The 18,649-nt window shown below is 37.9% G+C and overlaps 1 protein-coding gene across 3 annotated transcripts in view; it reads left to right on the forward strand.

The window, feature by feature from the left end:
* The window catches only part of Epg5 (ectopic P-granules autophagy protein 5), a 923,436-nt gene that overhangs the window by 556,777 nt on the left and 348,010 nt on the right, over positions 1 to 18,649 (forward strand). For all 3 annotated transcript variants that reach the window (XM_090395201.1, XM_090395199.1, XM_090395200.1), the window contains exon 30: positions 1,015 to 1,169. In XM_090395201.1, the coding sequence (XP_090251327.1) occupies positions 1,015 to 1,169 (155 nt within the window). The remainder of the gene's footprint in view (positions 1 to 1,014; positions 1,170 to 18,649) is intronic.

Here is an 18,649-nt window from a genome sequence, read left to right on the forward strand (position 1 = left end):
TTCATGCATGAGCTTATATACATACAAGAAGACTATGTAAGAACAAACATTAAAATTCTTGTATTTAAATTATTCAAGATTAATGTATAATTAATCTGAAGTTAAAATTATTTATTAACTACTGTTAATTGTACAACCACAGCTCACTGCATTATGCATCCCACTTTGTTGGTTTCATTGTTTTTGTCCTTTTCCTGTTATCCATTTACAATGCATGAATAAAATAATAAGGAATGTATTGTATTTTGATATATGCTAATACAGATTTAATGCATTTGATATTCACATATTTTCATACTTTTAGTGTTCACATGTCATCTGGTTTTTGTTCAACAGGCTCTGGGTTCAAATCACCCCGAGTCATGGATGTTTGTGAATATCTTAAAATGGCAGGCAGTTTTATCACCTGGTGAGAACCTATTGCTCTTATTATTGATTGTTTGAAATGGATTGAAAAAGTGCATTTGTTCCCTCTTGCTTTAACAGCATTTCCATATTATGTTTGTAACTCATATCCCATCCACAATGCTTAATAAGTGATAGACATATAACATTTCATTGGTGATATTCCCTTAATTTTTTCCTGTCATGGCCAAGTAACTTGGCTTTTTTAGAAATATAATTAATAAGCTAACAGTTAATCCTATCAGCAATACATGTAGGTGTCTGAATTGCATCCATTTTCAGCTGGTTTGTCTATCGTGTAGGATTTAAAAAATAAAAAAAAAAAAAGTTTCCAAAAGCAGGCAGGGAAACATCCACCTCCTTACAAGAGCAGACAATTCACCTTCAATTTTTAAAATCCCTTATAAATGGTCTTCACATCCTCGATGAGATTCAAACTCAGGTCTTTCCAGGCCACAGGACATCACTGTTAGCCAGAGCTGTGGAGGTTTTCTACCTCTCCCAAATGTATATTTTAATTATTTTTCATTGTAACTTAAACACTAGATTCAAATTTCTTACTTATATCTCAGTGACTCCAAGATTTATAAAATGTTTTTATTTCTATAGTTTGAAGAGCTGCTGGAAAATGAAAAGGTATCGTTAGATATCGAACGAAACCGTTCAGATCGAGTGTCATTAGCAATTGTTAATCAGATTTCTCAAGAGTGGCCTTGTCCTCAGGACATTTGTTCTGCTGGAATTTTTACAGAAAATTGCCTCATGTAAGTTTACTCCATATATTGAAATTATATACACTAGAACATTCATACAGTGAGCTATCGGTGATAATTGAGGGGATCTGTAACAAAGGCCTGTGGGTATAACAGTGAAATGCTAGTAAAGGCAATCCAAAATATTTTGAATTTTGACCTACATATTTTTCACATACATATATACATCTTCAAGGCCCACCTTTCCTAATTGAGTTGTGGGGGCAATAGTTGCAAGAGGAACTTCCAATGGTCACGATCCTCTGCCACCAAGCTCAGGTGTTCTGGTGGGATTCCCAAACGTGTCAACCCAAGGTTTTGGATATAATCTATCCAGCAAGTCCTTGGCCTTCCACGTGGCCTAACACCCTCTAGCTTGGCAAATAGGGTCTACTGAAGGAGCCTCTCTTGTGGCATTCTGACCAGGTGCCAGTACCAACGCAACTGTGATCTCTCAACATGGAGAAGCAGCGGTTGAGTATTGAGAGTTTCCTGAATTGCAGAGCTTCTGATTCTGTTGAGTCTTGTCAGCCCCGCAACCCCTCGAAGGAACCTCATTTCAGCCGCTTGGATTCGTGTCCGCATTCTTTTGGTCATTACCCAACTCTCATGAGTGAGGATGGGGACATAGACTGTATTGAAGACAACCAGCTTTGCCTTCTGGCTTAACTCCTGCTTCAATACTACTGAATGGCCAAGCTCCCGCAATATTGAGCTTGCTAAGCCAATTCAAGTATCTAGCTCTACATCCCATTTTCCATCATTCGTGAATAGGGACCCAAGGTATTTAAACTTCTCCACCTGCCTCACTGGGACTCCACTTACATGTAGAGTGCACTGGGATGGTTGTCTTGAGACCATAAATGTTTCAGTTTTGGCCACACTGATCTTCATTCCGGTGTCTGCACAAACAGCTACAAACCTATCCAGGGTCTGCTGGAGGTCATCTGTTTAAGAGCTAAGCAGAACTAGGTCATTTGCAAAAAGCAGACGTCCAATGCTACATCTTCCAATTCTGACACACTCACTGTCTCGGCTGTGACTATCAATCCAGTCCATAAATAATATGAAAAGGAGATGTGTAAGAACACACCCTTGGTGGAGGCCAACGGAGACTGTGAAAGGTTCAGATTTTGTGCTGTTTACCCAGACACAAAACTCTGGGCATTCATACAGGGACTTGATGGCAGCTAATAGTTGGCTATCCACTCCATACACCTGTACTACTTACCAAAGCTTATCCCGAGGAACCCGGTCATATGCCTTCTCCAAGTCCACAAAACATGTGTAGGCATTCTTGGCATATTCCCAAGATTTCTCAAAGACTTGCCTTAAAGTGAAGATTTGGTCAGTTGTGCTTCTACCAGGACGAAAACCACATTGTTCTTCCTGTAACTTTGACTCAACTATGCTCCTGCACCGTCTTTCCAGGCACTTAGCATACACTTTCCCAGGTAGGCTGAGCAGAGAGATGCCACGATAGTTACTGCAATCCTTCTGGTTTCCTTTTCACATGTTATAAAATTAAAAACATTATTTATAAAAATGTAAGTGATTATTCCATGATGTTACAATATATCTGCAGTTTTATTCCATTCACAAAACAAATTTCATATTGCACAACAATCTCTGCTTTCTTGACACTGATACAGCTTTGTCTGCACTGAAATTGAGCGTCCCTTTAGAAAACAGGTGATAATCTGATGGTGCTAGAACACTAATATATCTGTATGGTGAAGTAGATGCAGCATCTTTTTCATGCAAGATTCAAAGAATGATTTCACTGTCTTATGGGAATTGAACATTCACTTTTGCTGGTTTGATTTCAGTAATGCTCATGCACAATACTAACTACTGATTCTATTTATTTGTTGAAAATAGAAGTTGTTAATAGCGTATCCTTCTGGAACCAGTCCTAAGTGAAATGTGCTCTAAAGATTACACCAGGTGCACAACCTAGCCTTCTTCTCAAACAGACTTGTAACAAAATGGAGTTATTGAACCTTTGATTTTGTATGTTCATTGTTAAAGTAGCTGCACTTTTTTTTATCTCAGGTAAAAGTTCATTTTCGAAACCTTTGTTTAAAGTGGGTGATCACATCACTACGGTTATCAGCACAGTGCTGTGTTTGTTCTGATATGTGGAACATTTTGATGACTTTTGAAACTGTCTAAATTGATGAAGATGCCATTGAACAGTTTCCTTGACAAAATCCATTAATGGAGTGATGGTGAGTGGGATAAAGGGAATGACTGTACATTGGCACAGCTGAATTTGCAAATACATAATGACAGATTCCAATATGGAACTCTTTCACACAAATTGTTCAAACAAGGGGTGAAAATAAAGCAGGCAATATGAATATATGGGTGGCTAAAGGACAGATATCAGAGAGTGGTATATGAAGGATTAGAAGGTTGGAGAAAGGCAGTGATTGGTAACATATTGTGTTGCTGTGGAATTTATACCATTTTTCAAATCATTTCCTATAATAAGATAGGAAATTATTTGAAGGGAGATGTTCAGTTATTTTCTGATGCTTCAAAATTGGGTAGTGTAATAATTAATGAAGACTGACTTAAGTAAATAGTGCCTCTGTAGTGCAATTGGAAGAATGGTACATTGCACCCTTCAATTGGAACAGGCCTAAGTTTGATTCTACAAGAGTCATGATAGGAGCAATCCTTAAATGTTTTTTTTTTTTCATTTGAATTTGAGTTAGCTGATCTCATATGGAGGTAGTAGGGTTTTTTCCTCCCAGAAACTTGGGGGTTTTTCATCCCACATATAGACAAATTGGCCTTGAAAACACGCACAATTTACAGACAAAAAAATACTAGTGGTAGTGGTGGGCAGTAGATGGTGTTTGTGTAGGCGATGATTGTGGTGGCAGTTAGCTGTAGTTAGTGGATTAAGTGGAGACTGAGTGTAAAATAGGTGCCCTTCCTTGATGAGTCTTTGGGGGTGTCACATAATAATAAATAAATAGCTGACATTATGATAAAAGATAATAGATGCATGTTTAATGTGAAAAATTGGAAAGGATTTCTCATTGAAAAGATTAAAAGTGTTTTCTACATTCATGAAGTTATGGATTTGGGGGATTGGGAGTTGAAGTTCAAAGGAATATTGCAGAAGTGGCCAAGATAGCAAATAGGATTATTTTGTTATTGAAGAACATACTAAAACCAAAGGGATGGAAGTTATCATTCTTCTTTGTAAGACTTTGATCTTGATTAAGGCTACATTTTTGATTACTCTGCACAGATCTGCTCACCTGATCTCTTGTGGATGAGGATAGATTGTAGGATGCAAAAGTTCATTGATAAGAACTAGTGGAAATAGAAGAGTTTGTGAGTTGCAAAAGTTGATTGCTAGGTGAAAAAAAAAGAGGCTTTGATAGAAACATTTAAGTTACTAAAATGGTTTTATAGGATAGATGCAGAGGAAATTTTTCAGCACTTGTCTGGATTGACAGAACAGGGAGTGATCCTTTGGAGATTGAGTAATACCATAGTTAGTAAGAACATCAGATAAGATGTTCTTACTAACTCTGCTATTTGAGAGTGGTGAATGAGTGTGATAGTTTGCCAGACTCTAATACTTTTTCACTGAATGTGTACAATAAATATTGTATGGATAGTGTGAGACTCCCATGGTTGAGTGTTTAGATTCTGTGGATGTTATATGCAATATTATTATTAATTATCTTGTGTTATATATTCACATCCTTTTTCACCATACATTTACACTTCCACAGATGGCCCATCATTCTTCCTCTCTCGTTCTCCTCTCTTTTTTTATAATCCCCTTTGTATTAATTCAGTTAAATTCACTCACTAAATTAAACATCTCTATCACATCGCCTCTTTTCCTCCTAACTACTAAACGACATCCCAGAGTCCTGATATTACTTTGGTTATTCATCTCTGGATCTTCTCTAATGTTTCCACACTACAGTAAAAACAAGGTGACCAAATCTCGGTCCATATGTGGTCTGACCTGTACTTTATGCATAAGTGACACCACCTGTTTATCCTTTCTTGTTAGTGCACTTCTTGTAATTGCAGCAATATGATGTGCAGTCTTTGCGCTACTTCAAACATGCCCTTGGAACTTTAGTTCAGAGTCAGCCATCTCCCAAAAATTCCAAATCTCGTCCTCTTCTTGAAGCTAAACACAGTTTCACCAATGCAATACCCAGTCTTACATCTCTGCACTCCAGAGTGCAGCACCTTGTATTTATTAATATTAAAACTTCAATCCTACTCAGTTGTCCACGCTGGAAGACTACCATATCTTCCTAAAGGGAATTAACATCAGCACGACTCCTTATAATTTGTCCCAGCTTTACATCATCGGAAAGCTGTTTAAGATGATCTCCAGTCAGTTCGCATGAAATATTAATAAATAAGTAGTACAGTAGAGCCTAAGAATGCATGCCACTGGTTACTTTTCTGGGTCACTTCTCCCCTCATACGCAACTTTGATGATATTGTTGAGAGAGCCACTCTTCAATCCATCTAACCAATCTGTTATCAAATACCATCTTCTGCAGCTTGTCCTGTGGTAATCTGTCAAATGTGTTTGCAAAGTTCAAGAATATTGTTATATGAATCACCCTTATACCACCCATCACCTTATCATAAAATCTGAGCAAATTGCTAAAATAAGATAAACCCTGCACAAACTTAGAGACATCTTAGAGAAACGTATGTCTATCAACCCAGTTCTGTATGTGACTCTTAACCAGTTTCTCCAGTATATCTTGACATTCATCCATCTGCTCATTGGATGTCATTAGATGCTATATGATCACTCCATTTCTTGATGATGTTCCTCACCAGGTGGTCCTGTTGTATGCTTTTCTGGAGGCTTCAATTCTGATGACCATTTACTTCAGACGCACCATCCTTCCATCTCAATGAAAATCTTTTCCTCCCTCTTTTAGCAGGAACTTTACTTTCTATTATGGTTTTGAGAAGTCCTCCTTCTGTCCTTTCAATGTGCCCAAAGTATTTCAGCCGTCTTCTATCAATATCTTTAAGGAGCCTTCAAGTTCTGCTGATCTTTTCTAGCACCCATCCGTTTGAGTGCCTTTCAGTGTATGATATCCTCAACAGCCTTCTGTAACACCACATCTCAAAAGTAGCTATCCTTTTCCTATCCCTCCATGTGAGGGACCCATTTGTGGTGGAGATGGCCTCCAAGTGATAGTACTGGCCCTTTTCTTACTTTCTCTTTTTCATTTCTTTTCTTCATGTATTCTTCTGAGTCTTTTTTACTCTCCGATCTTTCAGACTATCACTGGGATCCAATGTTTTGCTGCCATGTTTGGCCTGCGGTATAACCTGTGGAAATCAGGAAAGGGGATACTGGTAGTCTTGCACTGTTTTGTCCTCTGACTTGGCAAGATGGGTGGTCCTGGATGGCCTGGATGGGATCATTCAGCTAGTAGGGTTGCCTGCAAAGGTCAAGAATGTTGCAATTAGTCTTTCCCTGTGGTCCGGGAACAGAGCCCAGGGCTTGCTGTGGTGCTCGTGTAGTGTCTGGGGTCATGGAGCCACACACAGATTCTTGTGTGGCTCCATGATGGGCAGTGATCTCTGGTGCTGAATGAAAAATCTCTTGATCATGAGATTTTTCCTTCATCCTCCTATCTAAAGTCTTAGTGGAACCCAGATTGCCAAGCTAACAAAAAAACAAAAAAAAAAAAAAAGATCATGGATAGAGCATGGTGTATATTTTAAATACCCTACCACAACAAACTTAATAGCATTTATGTGAGACACTAGACTGAAAAACTATCCTGAATCCAATTTACACCATTGATTAATTAAACAACCTGTGCAAAAATTGTACTAGGATAAAATCTGGAAGAGCAAAGGTAGATACAGAAGACACCGATTGTCTAGCTTGGAACATAATCACTATATTCTTGCTGATCCCAAAGCTATTGCAGACACTTTAGCAGCAAACTTTGCTAGAATTCAGCAACAATTTCATATCCTCCTGATTTTCTAATTTTCAAAGAGAAACAGCAGCTAAGTTTTTGTTCAGAGGGAATAAAGCTGTACAATCAATCTTTTGTTAGGATGAACTCAAAATAACACTTCTCCTGTTTCTCTAGCATAGTAGCCCCTGATGACATCCATTATGAGATAGATGATTAACCACTTCCCATCATCATCTGTGGATCTCCTTCTCTTACCATACAACAGAATGTTTACAGAGGAAGAGTTACCAGTCTCTTGACATAAGTCAGTAGTCATTGCTCTCCCAAAACCTGACAAGGATCTATCACAGGTCAATAATTGTTGGCATCTGACTAGCTGTCTTTGTAAGGTCTTGGAAAAAATGATAAATACAAGAATTCTCTGGTATACTTAGAATGCAGCAAACTTCTTTCCAACATACAATGTGGCTTTTGTAGACACCAATCAACAATGAACCATCTGATCCATTTAGAAACATTTATAAGAGAAGCTTTCCTGAAATGAGGGTATGTCGTTTCAGTGATCTTCGCTATGGAAAACGTTTATGACAGCCTGGAGATATGGCATATTTAAAGAACTTTGTAATCTGGGCCTGATTAATAAACATAGCAAGGGACACCTTCCTATGTTTATTAAGAACTTCCTATCCAGCTGAGTTTTCCAAGTCCAAGTGGAAAGTGTTATCTCAGCCATGTCATCAAGAAGTGAGAGTTCCTCAAGACTCTGTCTTAGTGTGACCATCTTCGCTGTTAAATCAAACTCAATTACTGAAAAACTTTCTCCACAATAAGCAATTGCCTTTATAATAATGACTTCACAATTTACTGCCACTTCTGCGAGACAGTAATTGTCCTGACACTTTAGCAATTTACAATTGATACCAGCAAGCGAATCCTATTATCGGGTTTGATCACCTCCTGCACCCTTTGAGGGAGACTTTCTACCAACCTGTGGCAAATATCAGGTGGAATTTGTTTCACCTCCATGAAAGCAGCACTGAGTTCAGCAACAGATTGAGGACATGCTGCTCTGAACCTCAATCGCCACTCCAGTTCGTTCCCACAGGTGTTTGCTGGGGGTTTGATGTCAGGACTCTGCGCAGGCCAGGGCAGTCATTTAACACCCATCTCTTCATATACCATTCCATAACAGCTGCAGCTTTCTGGCATGGAGCATTGTTGTCTTGATAACACAGGTCAGCTCCGTAAAAACTCCACAATGCAGAGAGCATCTGATTATCCAGAATATTAAGGTACTGAGTTGCCTTCATGGAACTACATACAACGACCAGTATACCCACCTCAAACTGCGATGCACCCCACACCATTACTCCTCCACGACTAAATTTTACTGTGGTAACAAGCATTCACTAGGCTGCATCCACACGCATGGCCTGCCATCAGACTGGAAACAGGTGAACTTTGATTCATCACTCCAGAATACCATTTGCCCCTGGTCAATTTTCCAGTTCACATGCTTTCTGCACCAGGCCAGACAAGTCACCTTGTTCATGGTTGTGATGTTCAGCTTATGTATCGCTTGTCTTTCATAGAAACCCGGTAAATGGAGTTCTTTTCATACAGTTATTGCTCACCATGGTGATACTTATGCCCTGGAACTACAATCAGCACAGACAGATGGTCTGTGCTGATTGTAGCCAATTTTTTCGTGCCACCCATTTTATCATCCTCCTGTCCCTGCAGTCATTTTCACTGGCCACCCTGGATGTTTCCTGTACTAGTGATGCCAGAACATCTCTTGTTGATCACTTTCTGTTGATTTTGGGTGCTGCAGCTGAGTGGCAATGCACATATGAACATGCCACCAATGTGACAGCCCACAATAACACCTCTTTCTCTCCAAGTCACTAAGTGAAAGTCGTGTTGCCATACCACCTGTATTCAACTGCTACGATGAGATATACTACTTCCTACTATCTATACACCAGTTTCTATGTTATTAATAAACCTGGATTATTGCATAACTTCAAATAACAGAGATGTCCAGACAATTATTGGTAGATAGTGCATGAGGGTCATTGAAAGATAAGCATTGGATTGTGTTTCTTCATGGACTCTTTGTTATGGATTCAGTTTTTCTGCAGAAAAATTGTCTGTGTACAGTTCTGCCCAAAAAAAGGCACTCTCTACCACAATCCTGATTTAAGAATGGGTCCAAATATTATTCCCATATTTCCAGGTGCCAAGTTTTTTTTGACTCATCTTTGACAGAAAGTTAACATTCTTTGCACAAATTCATCATCTTCAGGAAAATTGCAAAAAAATGTTTAATATTCTCCCCACTCTATCCTCTACAGAATCGAGTGCTGATCAATGTTCCTTGATCCACATTTATAATTCACATGTACATTCAAAACTTGAATGTATAGTTCTACAAGGGAGAGAACACTCCAGTAGTTGAACCCAATCCATCATCAAGGTATCCAAATAGCTACTGGTGCCTTCTGCATATCATCCATTCAAAGTTTTTATGTTGAATCACATAAACATCCTCTGTCACATAGACAAAGACATCATCATCATCATCAAATTCCTGCCATGTACCCTCAAGAGGTGTACAGGATATGATAGTATTACATGAAAAAAATTACATCATTATTAATTTCCTATCTACAATTTTCCTCCAAATCAGTCTGTTACTTGTCAACACTTCAACATGATCAGATCTTATATTTCTATCGTCTAAAGCACTTTGTACCGTATCAATCCACCTATATCTTGGTCTTCCCCTGGGTCGTTTTGCTGCCAACCTGGCAGAAAACACTTGTTTTGCTAATCTTTCCTCGCACATTCTGTTTAAGTGACCATACCACCTGAGATTAGCTCTGCTAACGCATTCCTGGATGCTGATAATGTCAAGTTCTTTCCTAATATCCTCGTTTTTAATATGATACTGCCATTGATGCCATCTGTTCACGCCTATAATCTTTCTCAGGACTCTCATATCTGCGGTCTCTAGTCTTTGATCAAGTGCTTTACTTCTGACCCAGCTCTCAAATCCATAAGTTAAAACTAGTTTGAACACTGTCTTATATACAGCTAATTTAGTGTTCCAACTAATTTCTCTCTTATTCCATATGAATTTATTCAATTGACTTCCCACCATACCAGCTTTGCTGATTCTGATGTCTCTTTCTATATTTAATTTACCATCTTCAATAAAAATCGTGCCTAAATAGCTGAAATGTTTTACTTGTTCCACAGGTTCTCCATTCACAACACAGTTGACATTTTCAATGATTCTGCCTGTTTTCATTGTCTTCGTCTTTTTATTGCTGACCTTCATACCATATCTATTACAAGAGCTATTCAATTTAGTCAGAGAATCTTGCAGACTTGTAGCGGATTTATTTAGAAGTATAACATCATCTGCATAAAGCAAAGAGCTGACATTAACATCTCTAATTTTGATATCAGGTTTAATACCACTTTCCTTCATAATGTGATCCATATAGATAATGAATAACAGAGGGGGATAATGTACATCCTTGTCTCACACCAGATTTAACATTAAACCATCTTCCTGTACTTCCTTCAATTCTAATTGCTGACTTACAACTCAAATAAAGACTAAGTATTGCTTGATATAATGCCACATTGACACCATATAACTGCAGCGTATTGAATAGTTTCTCTCTTGGCACCTTGTTATATGCCTTTTCCAGATCGACAAAACTTAAATACAGATCTTTGTTATATTCCCATGCTTTCTCGACTATTTGTCGTAAAGTGAAGATCTGATCCTGACAGCCTCTATTTGGCCTGAATCCAGCTTGTTCTTCACCAAGCTTTTCTTCCACAATTCTTCTCAACCGTTTCTCAAGTATACTTGCATAGATCTTGCCAGGAACACTCAGTAGGGAAATACCTCTGTAATTCTCACATGCAGTTTTATTTCCCTTTTTATATATGGGTACTATGAGAGCTCTACTCCAATCATCGGGAATTGGTCCCTCTGTCCAGGCTTTCTGAACTATGCAGTGCAGCCACTGTAAGACTCTTATACCACCATACTTCAGCATTTCTGGTCGAATATCATCTACTTCTGCTGCCTTTTCACATTTCAAGCGTTTGATGGCTTTTTCTACTTCAAGTATGGATATGTATTCCTGACTGCATGCCTGGTCAGTGTTTTTTACCACTGTGCTGTCGTCACTGCTTGTTTCATTTAGCAGTTTTTCAAAGTAATTACTCCATACTTCAAGGATATCTTTTTCTCCCACTTTCATGTCACCTTTATCGTCTCTAATTCCTTCACACTCTTTCCTCCATTCTTAAGCTTCTTCAACAGCCTCCAGAATATTTTGCCACCGTCTTGATATTTATTTTCTATATTCTTGCCAAAGTCCTCCCATGACTTTTGTATAGCTTGTTTTACACAGTGTTTAGCATTCTTGCATTTGTCTCTATATTCTCTAAGAGCACAAGCTGACTTATTTGACAAGAACTTTTGGTACGCTTTCTTGTTTTCCTTCACTGCCTCTTTAACTTCCTGTGTCCACCAGGGAGTTCTGATTTTTTTATCCTTACAGACAACCTCACCACATGCCTCTCTGGCAGAATCAATCAATGTTTTCTTCAGAGTTTGCCACTGAATCTCCAAGGTTTCATTCCTGTTCTCAAACTCTTTCATTTTTTCTTCAATCATGTTTGTGTATTTCAGTCTACAGCTCACATCTGAGAGCGGATCAACTTTTATTCGCTTTAAAACTTTCTTACATGTTATTCTTTTCAATATGAAATTCAATTTTATCCTGCTCAAGACTAAATAGTGATCACTTCCAATTTCAAATCCTCTGCACACTCTGGTGTCCTGCACCAGGGAGAAAACATCACTATCAACAATAACATAGTCAATGAGACTTTTCTTATTCCTTGTCTCTTCTCTCCATTTGAATTTGTGCACATTTTTATGTTGGAACATGGTGTTAGTAATAACCAGTCCATGTCCTGAGCAGAAATCCAACAGATATTTACCATTATTATTAGCTTTGCTCTTTTCTCCAAATATTCCCAAAATATTTTTGTATGTCTCACAATCATTTCCTACTCTGCTATTTAGATCCCCAACAAGGACCAGTTTTTCATTGTGTCAGTTTCTTTTTCTAAAGCCTCAAAAAATTCTTCCACTTCTACCTTAGTAGAACCTTCTGTGGGACCATAGGCACAAATAAGTCTCATTGTCCAGTTCCCCATTCTCATATTTGCCCACATTACTCTACTTGAGACTGACTGCCATTCAAGAAGATTAGCCTCGTATTTTGTGTTGAATACTATGGCTACTCCTTCTTTTCCTTGATTGTCATTGCCTGAATATAACATTTTGTATTTATTGCTCAGAAAGATCTCGCCAGTTTTGGTCTTTTTTGTTTCAGTCACCCCTATTATGTCGATCTGGTAATTATCTAATTCCTCAGCTAGCTCCATTTCTTGCCATTCAGGCTTCTTACGTTGATAGTATCGATCTTTAACTCTGGTGATGTTGAGTTGGGGTTTATTTTCAGATTTGTTCCAGTAGCTGACTTTTCGCTGTTCGCCCTGGTTTCCTGGCGAAAACAACAGGGGCCTTGTTTAACCGGGTGACCCCCCCAGCCGGCATGAAATTTTTTCATGTTGTACCATCATTCTATATTTAGACAAAGACATTTATCTCTTAATTATGCCCTAAAAATCCCTTCAGGATCATCCTATATGGACTAGTCTCCTTTCTCTATGTTGGGAGGTTCAGAGCAATATTGAACTGTATCACACAACACATGTTGTGCTGCCATCTGTCTTTTTGGTATGTGCATTGAAGAGGTTGTGGAAGCTGTTGGCATGAGAGTTGGTAACATTACCTGCACCAAACAAAATACCGTTTCTCCATGGCGAGCTGCACCCCCATCCTGCAACCTCTCGCTTTTTAAACTACAGAAGTCTCATATGAATTCATCTGTCTATCTTATCCATCTGTTCATCTGTCTACACACACAGAACAGCCCAACTCTGATTTCTTACCTGTCTATACTGATGATTCAAGATAAGAGATCTCTGTTGGCTGTGTGCTGTCTTTCTTAACATTACTATCTCCAACCTTATCCCACTCGATTGCAGTAACTACACTGGAAAGTTGCATGCTATTCAGCTCGCAGATGTGCATATCAAAGAAAATAAATTATATAAATAGAAATTATAATTCTAACTGCTGATTACAACTCAAGTAAAGATTAAATATTGCTTGATATAATGTGCATTGACACCATATAACTGTAGCATTTTGAATAATTTCTCTCTTGGCCGCTCGTCATATGCCTTTTGCAGGTGTACAAAACTTACATACAGATCTTTGTTATATTCCCATGATTTCTCAACTATTTAGCATAAAGTGAAAATCTGATCCTGAAAGCATCTATTTGGCCTGAATCCAGCTTGTTCTTCACCAAGCTTCCCTTCCACAATCTTTCTGAACCATTTCTCAAGTATACTTGCATAAATCTTACCAGAAACACTCAACAGAGAAATACCTCTTTATCTCACATTCAGTTTTATTTCCCTTTTTATATATGGGTATTATGAGAGCTCTACTCCAATCATCTGGAATTCATCCCTCTCTCCAGGCCTTCTGAACTATGCAGTGCAGCTACTGTAAGACTTTCATACCTCTAAACACGAGAGCATTTCTGTTCAAATGTCATACTCCTGCTGTCTTTCCACATTTCAGACCTTTGATGGCTTTTTCTACTTCAAGTATGCATATGTATTCCCAACTGCATGCCTGGTCAGTGTTTTTTACCACCGTGCTGTTACTCATTGTTTCATTTAGCAATTTTTCTATGTAATTACTCCATACATCAAGGATATATCTTCTCCATTTCTGAGCTTTTTCAACAACCTCCAGAATATCTTGCCGCCGCCTTGATATTTATTTTCTATGTTCTTACCAAAATCTTCCCATGACTTTTGTTTAGATAGTTTTATACAGTGTTTAGCTTTCTAACATTTGTCTCTGTATTCCCTAAAAGCACTAGCTGACTTATTTGTCAGGAACTTTTGATATGCTTTCTTCTTTTCCTTCACTGTCTCTTTAACTTCCTGTGTCCACCATGGAGTCCTGATTTTTCTATCCTTGCAAAAAACCTCACCAAATGTCCTCTCTAGCTGAATCAATCAATGTTTCTTTAGGGCTTGCCACTGAATCTCCAAGGTTTGGTTGCTGTTCTCAAACTCTTTCATTTTTTTTTCAATCATTTTTGTGTATTTTAGTCTACAGTTCACACCTGAGAGCTGCTGAACTTTTATTCACTTTAAAACTTTCTTACATGTTATTCTTTTCAATAGGAAATTCAATTTTATCCTGCCCAAGACTAAATGATGATCACTTCCAATTTCAAATCCTCTGTACACTCTTGCATCCTACACCAGGGAGAAAACATCACTGTCAACAATTCATAGTCAATGAGACTTTTCTTATTCCTTGTCTCTTCTCTCCATGTGAATTTGTGCACATTTTTATGTTGGAACATGGTGTTAGTAATAACCAGTCCATGAACTGAGCAGAAATTCAACAGGCATTTGCCATCATTATTAGTCTTGCTCTTTTCTCCAAATTTTCCAAAAATATTTTTCTATGTCTGACAATCATTTCCTACTCTGCTATTTATCCCCACACACTATATATCCCCACAGTTGCTTTCTTTAAAGCCTCAAGAAATTCCTCCACTTTCTACCTTAGTAGAACCAGGACCGGTACATAGTATTTTTCTTGTGTGTACAATTAATGTCCGGCGCCTTTCCAAAAAAGTTTTTTTTTAATGAAGTGTGAATAAAACAATCAGGAAATGAAAAACAAATGAAAACTGCTTTACATTATAAAGTTACATATGGATTATTCCTGTTTATACAAATTTTTTCAAGTTATATAAATTTTCAAAATAATCTAAAATAGTAATATAAGGTTAAGAGATTTATTCAAATATTCTTTACATTAATAAATTAATTTTGAAGATTCAACAAAAATAAATAAGAAAATTTTACGAGAATGTTTCGCATTGGACTCGACAGTTCGCTGATTATTTTGTTTTGCTGACGCCGCCCTAATAGCCCGCTAATATAAGGAGGATCGAATGTCGAGAAGATCGAGTTATCAGTAGTAAGCTGACTTTTAGGGCCGGACCACATGTATCTGATCCGATTAAAAATTAGGATACGGGTCTTACACGGAACTCAACAATTAATCATAAGTTGTTTTCTGATACATCAAAAAATAAAGAACTATTTTAGGTATATTTTTGTAAATTTTACTCAAAACTTTCAGTAATATAATCAAGGTCCAGGATACAATTTCAGAATTTATTTGTTCATTTCCGGGAAGATCTGAAGGGGCCCCGAACGGAAGACAACGTACATTCATAATTATATGTACGATTCGTTGTTTGTTTTAACTCTTATCTCATATTTTTTGACATCTTTTAGGTGCCTTTTCTTCTGCAGCGCCTGTGTATATTGCACACTTTGCACATGCCACCAGTTGAGCCTGCGTAGAACCTTCTGTGGGACCAGTTCCCCATTCTGATATTTGCCTGCATCACTCCACTTGAAATTGCCTGCAATTCAAGAAGATTAGCTTCATATTTAGTTGAATACTATAGCTACTCCTTCTTTTCCTTCATTGTCATTGCCTGAATATGACATTTAGTATTTACTGCTCACAAAGTTCTCGTCATTTTTCATGACTTATTTTTAACTGTATTAACAACACCAAACAGTTTTATCAAAAGATGTTTTATTAACTGCTTATATTTTGCTGAATTTCAAATCAGCATCATCAGAGCACAGCATAGCCTTGTATATGTGACAGTGAGTAAATGAAACTACAATTGTAATGGACAAAAGATCTATGTCCTATTTTGGCACTCTTTTATGTTGTAAAAAAAAAAAAAACATTACAGCTATGTTGGATTTTCCCTTAAGAGAGCAGTCTCACAAATTTTTGTCAAATGCAAACATATTTTGTTCAGGTTATTAGAATTCTGCAAAGCCATGGCTGATTAAAAAATAATAATCTTTTGGATCTCTAACGACTTCTAAATAGCACATTTGTTTTCTTCCATGTAATCCTGTGTGAAGGGGTGTCCAAAGCAGTGTCTGCCAGGTCCTGACTTGCCTTAGTAATAGTAGTAAATGTATTTTTTATGTTCTTCCAGGCAGATGTTTACTAATTTTTCTGTTTGCCCACTTGTAGGCTAAGTTACAGTCAAAGGGAACTTCATACACTCTAGGGTATTCTATAGGATGAAGTTTATACTTAGGCAAGCAGATCAGAGTTGCTAGTTTAACATGAGGTTTGAATGTTCTGAAGGCCTTGTTTCATCAGTAATTTTGCTATCTTTTTTTTGATATACCTCTGATGTAGGAATAGAAATTGTAATGGTGTGTTCCTGTGTATTAGGAAAGGGAAGGGTAATGAGGCTATTTATTATTTTCTCTATTTTATAGGAAAGGTTACGATTGGCCAAGAACGTATTGTGCAGGTATTTGAGTGCTGTGGTTAGAGCTGTGTCATTAGAATAAATGGCTCTGGCTCTCTGTGTAAGTGTTTTTAAAATGCCATACTCTTGGACGATGATTATGTGATTTTTTATGTAGGTGTGTGGGTGGGTGGGTGGGTGGGTGTTGGCTTTCTGTAAATGGAAAAAGATAGTGATCCAGCTGAAAGGCGAGTGACTAATGCGTCAAGAAATGATAAACAGCTATTAGATTCTTTTTCTACTGTGAAGTGTATTTTGGGGTGTTGGCTGTTTATGTAGGTGACAAATGCATCCTGAGGCCCAAAGGGCAAACACATCATCTACATTGCATAACCACACTAGTGACTTGTATGTAGCTGTAGTAAGTACTTTGTTTTCAAAGTATTCCAGGTAAAAGTTTGCTAAAGGCAGGAAAGGGGGGGGGGAACCCATAGCAGTACCATTAATCTGTTTGTAGATTTTTCCTTCCCATGTAAAGTAACCTGCATACATAGTAAATTTGAATAATTCAAAGATATCAAGGAATAATTGCAAACCTTCAATATGAAAATGCTGCCTAAGAAGAAGATCTCCTCTGGCCAGTATGTATAATTTCTATAGTTATTTGTGCTTGTCAAACTAATTTGACTGAACATTTCTTACTCGTCACCAGCCATATTCCTTGGTTTTTATAACATACCAAATAGCCTATCCTCTTCACCCTCATATCATATATTCTCAAAACCTTCAGTGCTGTTTCCTTTCTAATTCTCCAACTTCATCTCTTACCACCCTATGTATCACCACCTATTTAACTTTTCTATCCCTGTCAGGACATTCTTTTCTGTCAACTAAGTTTCACTGATATTGACAGTCTTTGGACACTAAAATAAATAAAAATATTTCATAATAAATTTATTTATTTATTTATTCTTATAGCCAAAGGAATACAGAACAGCTACAGGTCAATGTCCAGGACACACTGAGTCATTCATTGCTCAATTTATTCCTAATGCTCCTGGCATTTGTATGCCATTGGAGATAAAGAGCTGAGTGGAATCTGTAGTGTGTAATAATAGTTATGGGAATACACACTACAAATTCCACTTAGCTCAGCAACAATGCATATACTCTGTCATCTTCCCCTGACAACTCTCCCTGCTGGCCTGGTTGGGCAAGTGGTTAGCATATCCGCCCTACAACCAAAAGGCTGCGGGTTCAAATCCTGCCATGGGCATGGATGTTTGTGATTGTCAGTGAAAATTCTAGTGGTGATGGTGGGCAGTAGATGTTGTTGGTATGGATGTTGGTTGCCATTCACTATAGTTATTTGATTTGAATAGTGGAGACAGAGGTAGGTGCCCTTCCTTGATGAGTCTTTGGACATCATTGGAGATGTCACATAATAATAAAAATAACACACTCACCTGCTTCCTTCTGCATCCAAATGCAGTCTGTATCTTGCATACAACTACCTACCATCATCAGATACTTTCCATGTATCAATTTCTAGAAGAAATTGATATTCTTATACATTCTAGTTACCTCATTCATTATTATTGCTCCTCTTCTCCATTTTGCATTATCATAAAAAAGCAGCATACTCACTGTTTTTCCTCTAGCAGTTTTCTGCTGCACAATCCCTGACCTCAGTCTGAGATCTCCCAGTGCATGGTTCACACTACCTCTCAGGTTATTCATAGCAACAATCACCATCATCTTATCCACATTTTCACCTGCTTTATTGCCATTGCTGCACTCTATCATTATTTCATTGACACACTCCTCTAATACTGTAAATCATTGAATCTCCATACCTCACACTCATGGCTACCTTTATTCTTCTTTCACTGGCATCCCTGATCCTTTCTGCTTCCACTCTTTATCTTCTCCCTCCCCCCCCCCCACACACACACTTGCCTGCTTTTCTCTCATCTCTGTATCCCTTTCTTCAACTCTGTCTCTCTCTCTCTCTCTCCTTCTTCTCCCA

Source organism: Typopeltis vanoorti, chromosome 7 (assembly GCF_054136105.1).
Source record: "Typopeltis vanoorti isolate ZY-2024b chromosome 7, IOZ_Tvanoo_1.0, whole genome shotgun sequence".
NCBI classification, from domain to species: Eukaryota; Metazoa; Arthropoda; class Arachnida; order Uropygi; family Thelyphonidae; genus Typopeltis; species Typopeltis vanoorti.